This window comes from Castanea sativa, chromosome 1 (genome assembly GCF_040712315.1).
Source record: "Castanea sativa cultivar Marrone di Chiusa Pesio chromosome 1, ASM4071231v1".
NCBI lineage: Eukaryota > Viridiplantae > Streptophyta > Magnoliopsida > Fagales > Fagaceae > Castanea > Castanea sativa.
This window is the reverse complement of record NC_134013.1, coordinates 28,095,599-28,105,004: the sequence shown is the minus strand read 5'-3', so window position 1 is coordinate 28,105,004 and position 9,406 is coordinate 28,095,599. Positions and strand designations below refer to the sequence as shown.

The following is a 9,406-nucleotide window of genomic DNA, read 5'->3' as shown; positions in this document are numbered from 1 at the left end:
TTTTGAGATGTAAAAAAATAATTTATTTCTAGATAGATGTTATATTTAATATTAAGCAAGTCGAAATGAGTTGGGTCACATTTGTGTCAACCCAACACGACCCGTTTATTAAGCGTGTCAAGTGGGTTGGATTACGTCAACCCGCCTTATTAAAAAGTCGGGTTAGGGTTGAAGGATCATGACATGATTATTAAATGAGTTGAGTTCGGGTTGAGTTATTTAGTTAAATACCCCCAACCTTGACACAACACAAACCTGAAATGCTAACCCGAATTGACACCCCCACTCCTAGCGGGGCCATTAGCAATCAATCTGTATCTCTGACTCCTATATTATTAGCAACCTATTTTCCGGTCTTGAGGCCATCCAAACTCCTCCAGAAACGCTAAAACAACTCCATTTGACCAGCCAAATCCTGTCTGCATTGCAACATACCCCCAAAAAAAAAAAACATTTGGATGTGAAGTAAAAAACAGATGGGACATTTCTTATGTAATAGGAATATTTATACCAGCAAACAATAGACATCAATTGAAACAAGTATTGTTTCCACAAAAGTTAAAGACATACCTGGGGTACATATTCACCACCACCTCCAAATTCTCCACACTTTTCCACATCATATTTTTCATGCATTGTGCCTGTTTTCTTGTAGCCGGCATAGTTGGTTCTGATCCACCTCACAGCAATGTCTTCAGCCACTGACCTTGCTTTTTTTGATTCAGACCTACCCAGACCTTCAACTATCATGTGTTGGAGTGGTGCCCAACCATTTGGAAAGTCCCTGTTGTTCACTTCTATATAGTCATAGACTACTAAATTAAAGAAAAAGGAAGTGCAAGATGCAAATGTTTCCTTCCCTTCATAGAACCTCCATCTCTCCCCCCCCCCCCCCCTTTTTCTCTCATTTTTTCAATGAACCCTAATTATGTCCAGCATAAAGAACTAGACAAAGGGTGAATATAAACTGGTCACTAACCATTGTTCTCCTGAATTTGTCAAAGAAGTTGCAATCCCAGCAGCTCGAAGCAGGCCTGATTTTTTAAGACTTTCCATGACTTTCTTCGCCAGGGATTTATCTTCATATATGTAAACAACAAAAGAATGTTCAGTATTCATCAACATGTAAAAAAGAATTTACATGTGTATGTTGCAAAAGTAGTCTGTGAACAAATGTCCAAACCTAATTATATATTTCTTTAATTTGTCCATGAGATACACTCTCAGTGAACACTTAGTAATTGTTTTCAGCAGTCAGTTCAGTTATCCTTTCTAGTTGCCTTGTCTACCTTAGCAGCTCAGGCAAACATAACCTTACTACCAGGAAGTATTATCTTTGCATGAATTGCGGAAAGACTGAACCCATTTCCTGTCTTGCATTGCAGTTACCTCTGAACCAGTACTTAGAATCAGTACTAGTAAAACTGTTAAACAATTGAACCTGAATTGGGACAGGCCATGGAATTTTAAACAGAAAAGCAATGTAGCCCTTATATTATGATTTTTCAGTCAATTTTATATTGAAAAACAATCAAACTACTCATGAGCAGCTCCAGCTTTGAATGTTGACTAGGCTGAGGAACTGATCTCAGATATGCAAGACAGTTAGGTATCAGATGAGCAAGAAGAGATAGACCGCATCTAAATATATTCTTGGTTGACATTAAGAGTCACAAACCTGAGTGGAATGACTCAATCCACAAAGGAATGAAGTTTGAGGCAAATACATTCTTATTTTGGTTACAAGCTTCCCAAGTTTGAGGTTCCTAAGTATCAAAATTAAGAGTCAGGATAATTGCACAATAAATACTGACTCTAGGAAGCCAGAAACATTTGCATCAGACACTACCTGGCATGTGCTATCATTTAGCCAGTAATCAAGCCATTGTCCCATCTCTGCATTCCAGAAAACAGATTTTATTGCCTCCTTTCTGGCTTGAGAAGCTTTCAAGAAATGCTCAGCAGTGCTATTATCTCCAGTAACTTTTGCTAAGAAGGCAATGTCTAATTCCATCTGAATCAGCAAGTACGACAGTTCTAGTCATGTTAATAGGTTGCAAATTTCACGGATTCTATCTAAAATTGATCTGAGCCATACCCTGAGTATATATGCATTTAAATCAACAGGTAAAATTGACGTTGTAGCCAATGTTGTCAAATCTGGGGGATTCCTGCAACAAGAAAATTAATCCCTTACAGCATTAATCAATTTGCACATATCTAAAGGGCTAAATTTGACAAGCCATTGCCCCTAAGCATTTTGAAATTTGGGCAGTGAAACCTAGTAGTTCCATAAAGAATCACATGACTCATGAATGGGAAAGACCACTTTTCACTGAGCTTATTAGTCCATTTTGCTTGCTAATTAGTTCTTGCCCATCATTTTCCCTCAAATTTTTTTTTATTTTTTTATTTCATCGATAAAGAATTTCTGCCATATATTCCATGCTTATAAACATGAATTAACACTCACGAATCCCTTTTCTTTACCCATTGCTTTCAAAACCTCTCAAATAGCCCAACTATTTTGATGTGAGGCAACTAATTGAAGAGCATCCTAACAGTTTGCACAATGATTAACTTTCCTATTACGTGAATACAATAATCTATATCAAATACCCAAGCTGAATCCTATTGTGAGAAACACATAAAATACAAGAAATGATTAGGATCACCCAAATTATCAAAGTTGTTGGATGCAGAGTAAAATGGGATTGGCTTGAATTTCAACTGTCCAGTAGGTGAGCATGTGCACAACAAAACCAATTTCCATACACCTCAAAATATACATAAAACACAACAATTTAAATTTTAAGAAAGCACAGATATGGATTAAATTAAGATAGACAGGAGTGTAAATTTAAAAAGGTTTATAGGATAGACTAATTCTCAAGAGCAAATTATTACCTCATCCACCGAGTGCTGAAGTCCCAGCCAGATTCAGCGGATGAAGCAACTTCACGGTAAAAATGCTTTTTTTCAGAGACATTTGAGATGTTGGAAGCAGATTTTGTGTCCTGCGAGATAAAAATTGGTTAAAGATTACACCTCTAAATGTTATCCACCATTTATATAATACAAAAGATCTTATGCTAAGGCATGAAGCTAGATAGAAGGACATACAATTGTTGAAGATTCAGGTCTGGGTTTGTTCCACATTGCATAATACCGATTCAAGGTGTGGTTGCAAGATTGAGCATCTTGAATGGTCACCTTATGTATTCCTACAACAGCAGAAAGGGAAATAGTTAAAAAAGTTCAAGCCACAATAAATGAAGCCAAGGAAGAAATGTAAACATAATTCCACTTAAAATCAAAGAAAAGACAGTTAAGAGATCATCTAAATAATACACACACACACACACACACACACACACATATATATATATCATGGTACCTGAATTCCAAAAGTGATACTCTTTGAGAAGTGCAGGGAGAGATTTTCTAACCAATTGCATATCACCAGTCCTGCTGTATATGGCATGAACCATAGCACTCAGGAGGGGAGGCTGGCTGCAAAAATACCCCCAAGTTTGTGGTTTAACTCCAATTACATAATCATTTAGATTACAAAAGAAATTATGTAAATGAAATTTGCATAAATGAGATTCATATGACAAAATGTCAAAAGGGAGAAGAAAAACAAAAACAAAAACTTGAGGATCAAATTATTAAAAGCCAAAAAGTGTTATATAAAAGCTGAAGCATTAATACCAAGTTTAATGAAATGAAACTGTATGTGCCCTACCTTTCAACTAGAGACTAGTGGTCTAGTATTCATTTTATTTATAATAAAAAGGTAGCAAAAACAGTTTAAGTTTCAGGTTTGGACTATATTAATTGACTGTGAAAATTTAGAAGGTTATAACCACATAGGCTGTATCATGTTTATGGCTTTGTAAACTTTTAGGCATCAATTTCTTCATGAGTAAAACCATGAATGCATCAATATTTCAATAATGGCTGTGTGACATAAGGCGCATCCTGCATCAAGCTGGTTTCCAATTAACACATTGAAAACATAGGAGGAGTTTCTTTTAAAAAATAAATAAATTCATACTCCAAAAGAAAATGACAATAAAATGGAAAGGGAATAAAATTACAAGGCATGTAAAGAGAAAAAGCCAATGACAATAACCGGAATCTAGAAAAGGTCAATGAAAATGTTATTCTGAGGAAAAGAAGAATGAGCAATGTGGAATACAGCACACCAAAATATACAAATAAAACAACAGAAGCAGAAATGAAAGAAAAATTACCTTCTATTCGTGTAATAAGCCCTAGCACCATTAAGGACATAACCATATTCTTCTATAAAGTAAATAAGATTAGTCACAATTGCTTTTGCAGTCTCATGCATCTTACTTGCTAGCAAGCCCCTGCACCACAAATATATATATATCAATGTTGACCTATTAAGGGATGCTAAATGTAGCCACTTTCTAACCCAAAAAATGAAATTAAAAAAAAAGTTAAAGGAAAGAAGATCAAGTATTTCTAAATTGTACATAATTTCTCAGGGGAAAAAAAAAAAGGAAAAAAGAAAATAAATCTTGCTACAAGCAGCACAATTAAACGTGAGCTTCAAGCAACTGCAGAAAAGGTGAGAGTACTTTCACATTCTAACAATTTTTAAGAAGTTGATAGACAAAGCAGCCGATGCATACTTGGTGGGTCTGTCGTAAGATAATAACCTGTGCTGTTCATACCAAGAGGATCATTATCATACACAAGGATACATTCAGCTTGGTCATATTTTGTAGTGGATCGCATTTGTAGTCTCTGTTTCTCTCTTTTTGCTTTTGAGTAATAGGAAATATAGATATGTGAAATCTAATGGCAGATTAGATTTCTGTTTTACACTTCTATGGCTCGTGTTCAATCTGATTTTTACATTTCATATTTTTTGTATAAGTAATAGAAGTCTTGCAGTTACCAGCCAAACTATATATATATATATAAAGAATTCTTGCAGTTTTGTCTGCCATCCTCTGGTTCAGTTGAGTTGAGGAATGAGTTATATTTCATTCTCGATAAATTTCAAGGCCATGGGTAAATTGTAATGCAAGGAAATGAAGTTTATTTGGTTTAGGAATGTGGTTATAAACAAAGACAGGTCATTAAGGTCTAAAGTGAAGATAAACCTTTTGAGTGGAGAGCTCATGCTCATATCATTTAAAAATTTAAATGACGTGACCTAGATACATATTTAGATTTTTAATATTTAATTTAAACAACTCATTTTTCACTCTACTATACTACTTTTATCCGATCGTAATTACTTTTGAGCTTACATTCAATACTATTACAAAGTAACAATAAAACAGATACGACAACTTCAACTTTCATAATAAAGATAGTAGATTGTGATTTAGTGTAACATTATTTTCACATAAAATCACCATTGACATCACTTTTATTGTATATCAAATTATTGATCACAACTTGTCGTTTTAATAGTTGTGAAATTTGTTGGGCTTTATACTTTCTTATTACAAAAAGAATAAACACGACAAAAAACAAAAAATTAACATTTTCAAATTTATTAAACTGAATGTTGATATAAACCTATTAGATTGCCCTGGTCAGCCCAATGCAGATACAATTCCAATTGGCATGCATCAGAATCCCCAAGTACTGTAGTATCTACCATTGTACATCAAAAATCCAAGGGAGCCCTACCAATTATCAACATCATATGATGCATATGATGAAAAATAAAAGCAAAAGGTTCGTTGGGTCAATTCCGTTGTGAGTTTGAACTCTTTTTTAAGTCCAGGTGTTTGGTTCATTCTGCATCATAAAAAAGAGAAATAACTGGTGAAAGAACGTAGAACGTGGATCCAGCTCACGGGCTACATCCACAATGGCCCTCGACCAGTATCTTTTAGATTTTTTTTTTTTTTATAGGATATCTTTTAGACCTTTACTATATGTAAAACTGTGCATTTTACAATGAAACCTTATACTAGACCTAAATTACTGCATATACATGGACCTACAATAGCATAAACCTTGCTAACCTTGAAAAAAAAAAAAAAAAAACTATGTAAAAAACAATACAATAAATCTAGATACACTAATAAATTTCACAACTTTTTTCATAAGCATTGGGGTCTACTGTTTTCTATTTGAAAATTATATACACTAATTACAATATGTCATCTAAAATATGAAAAACGGTTCTGAAAATAATTATGCAGGTCATTAATTGTTGAAAGAGAAAATTTAGTACCACAACTTTTATCATCATGAGTAATGGATCTATACGGAACTGATAGATTTTTATACAGTCTGTGTTACATCAAATTGTAGCAAAAACTATGTCTCAAAAGTTGTGGTTGTAGAAGAAACCTTGTTAAAAACAAAAAAAGAGAAAGAAAGCAAAACTAACCTAATTACCCAATAAGAATCCCAATAGTACACCTCTCGAAATCTTGATCCTGGAATCATCACCTGCACAGGCAAAGGAAGAATAGTATGCAACTCTGGTCGCTTATGGACCTCATCAGAGACTTTTCTACTCAAATTCTTCCACAAAGCATGCACCTCCAAAGCCCAGGCTCTCACCTCTGGGTTCTCAACCTTTGGTAAAAACCCCTCAGGTTCAGGCACGAAATCCACTGGTTGAACGTACACCATGTCATTCCCTGCACCCTCAAAATGCTTCTCTATAAACCCTTTTAACCCCTCAACCGATAAAAACCCATTTGCAGACTTTCGAAGCTCATCAAAACCTTTCTCAGCGGTTGAAAAATCCAACTTTAGTGACAAATCAACGTAAAGTTTTGGGTCAAAGTTGGTTTCATTATAGGTTTTGAGAGCGGCTTCTTGGACACGTTCAAGGAAAGTGACCAAAGGGGTTGTGGGAATCACAGGGCCTGTGTCAGAAGAACTGCAATTTGACAAAGATTCTGTGATTGCCATTGTTGTTGTTAGTTGTGAGAATGTTAGTGCGCAGAAGATGTGAAAGAAGGTTGTTTAAAGGTGAGAGTTTGAGTGCTTGTCATTCTTGGAGAACAGTGAAGGTTTGGGATCCCAGAACGAGAAAAGAAGAAAAGATTATTAAACAATTAAGCACGAGGAAGAAGAAGACGAATTATAACATGCCCGCTGTGTAGAATCTATAGATTATAGAATATAGGTATATATAAAGCGTTCGCGTTTGTTTGCTGTGAAGTATAAAGTTTTGTTTGCTGTTAAGTATAAGTTTTGCCTTTTGTGTTTGTTTTGCCTGTTGAGTATAAGTTTTCGTTCGCCTTTTTTTTTTTTTGGCTAAACTTTGTTTGCCTTTTGTGTTTGCTTGTTGTGTGATATTTTATTTTGTTTGCTTTTTTATGGTTGTATGTTTTTAGCCTTTGAACCAAAATTTTAGCCACAATTTTTAATTTATTGAAAGAAAAATTATGGTTTTACATTCACCACACTTATATTGTAAACTAAACAAAAATAACAATATTGTATACATGTACATGAAAAATGTTATAATATTGTACACTATTCTTATAAATATATTGTTGAAAGAGAAAATCTGTTAGATCAATATATTCTAGTGACAGGCCTCTATTTATAATTTGTCACATTAAAGTTGTAGCAAAGATTAGAACTCAAAAATTGTGAACGTAGAAGAACTCTAGCTAATTGAAAACAAAAGAAAAGAAAGAAAGCAAAACTGACCTAATTACCCAATAAGAATCCCAATAGTACACCTCTCGAAATCTTGATCCCGGAATCACCACCTGCTCAGGCAAAGGAAGAATGGTATGCAATTCTGGTCGCTTGTGGACCTCATCAGAGACTTTTCTGCTCAAATTCTTCCACAAAGCATGTACTTCCAAAGCCCAGGCTCTCACTTCTGGATTCTCAACCTTTGGCAAAAACCCCTTAGGTTCAGGCACAAAATCCACTGGTTCAACGTACATCAAGTCACTCCCTGCACCCCCAAAATACTTCTCTATAAACCCTTTTAACCCCTCGACCGATAAAGACCCATTTGCAGACTTTTGAAGCAGATCAAAAGCTTTCTCAGTGGTTGACAAATTCAACTTTAGTGACAAATCAACGTATAGTTTTGGATCAAAGTTTGTTTCTTCAACGGTTTTGAGAGCGGCTTCTTGGACACGTTCAAGAAATGTGACCATAGGGGTTGTGGGAACTACAGGGCCCTTGTCAGAAGAACTGCAATGTGATAAGGATTCTGCTGTGACTGCCATTGTTGATGTTAGTTGTGAAAATAATGAGAAAAGTAAAGTAAAAAATGTGAAAGAAAGTCGTTTAAAGTTGAGAGCTTGAGTGGTTGACATTGTTGGAAAACAGTAATGGTTTAGGATTTGAGAAAAGAAACCATATATAGAATAGGACGAGAAAAGAAGCAGCTTGCGTCTGAATACAGCTTATTTGACTGAAAATTAAGAATTAAAAACACTGTATTAAAATAATTTTTAAATATATAAATGATACGGTAAAACTATTTTTAATAAAAATTTTATTGAAAAATTAAGTTTGTAGGATCCGTACAAAAAAACCCACTAAAACTCGGTAAAACAACGCTAAAACGCTTCTTAAAAAAAAAATAATAATAATAATAATAATAATGCAGACGCCGAAACGCAGCTTACAAGCTAGGCGGCTGTTTAGATTAGAATGTATATATATATATATATATATATAAAAGTATTAAGCATTCGCTTTTGTTTGCCGATTGCACAAGCTATATAAAGCGTATGTTAAATGTTTGTTTGCTTGAAGTTTTTGTTTATTATTTGGTGTTTTATTTCGTTTGCTTTTTATTGTTGTATGTTTTTAGCCTATGACCAACAATTTTGTAGCAAATTATTGAAATGATCAGAGATCTGAACAAGAGGCTTGAGAAAACTAGTGTTCTCTGAATTATATGAAGACACTAGTGAACGCAAACAACAAATCCATGACTATTTGAGCATCCAGGAAAAGGCAGAATATGTTCTAATAGGACAGCCTTATAAATTTGAGCAAATGATCAATTCTTTTTCCTCTCTTTTTCCACACCACTCACTGTTGATAACCATATAGAGGCATAGAATTGTGACAAAAGGTACCCATAAACGCCTATTTCAATTAAATTTTATTTTTTAAAAATATTTTAATTTTAATTTTACTTAACTATTATGATTTTGTTGTTTTTCACTTTTTTTTTAAATTAAAGAAATGGAATGACTCGTTAAACGCTATAATTGTGTTGACCATAGACACAGTAACTCTTTTTTTATTTGATAATTACCAATACAACAACTGTGATTTGCCAAATATTTTTTTTGGTGAACAAAAAAAATATTTGAGTACTATTATAGTCCTTGTCACTTTATTTTGAGTCCTATTACATAATAGGAATACAAATCTTCTATTCTATTTATTTTTCATTTTATTT

At 34.0% G+C, this 9,406-nt stretch overlaps 1 protein-coding gene across 4 annotated transcripts; it reads right to left on the bottom strand.

Annotated features, from left to right (window-relative positions):
• On the bottom strand, window positions 1-8,384 carry LOC142609773 (trehalase). Of its 4 annotated transcripts, XM_075781486.1 has the most exons (12): window positions 7,678-8,326; window positions 6,395-6,895; window positions 4,260-4,379; window positions 3,398-3,513; window positions 3,124-3,224; window positions 2,908-3,017; window positions 2,099-2,171; window positions 1,850-2,014; window positions 1,679-1,766; window positions 980-1,079; window positions 571-784; window positions 1-419 (listed from the first exon to the last, which is right to left on the bottom strand). In XM_075781486.1, exons 1-12 carry the CDS (start codon window positions 8,301-8,303, stop codon window positions 336-338), a joined length of 2,298 nt encoding a protein of 765 aa, XP_075637601.1. In that variant the 5' UTR covers window positions 8,304-8,326; the 3' UTR covers window positions 1-335. The 4 variants fall into 4 exon arrangements, 3 of the variants coding, with proteins under 3 accessions (XP_075637601.1, XP_075637613.1, XP_075637621.1); XR_012839677.1 differs by lacking the exon at window positions 1,679-1,766 and having other exon boundaries at window positions 7,678-8,329; XM_075781498.1 differs by lacking the exon at window positions 6,395-6,895 and having other exon boundaries at window positions 7,678-8,384.
• Between the last annotated feature and the right edge of the window lie 1,022 nt (window positions 8,385-9,406).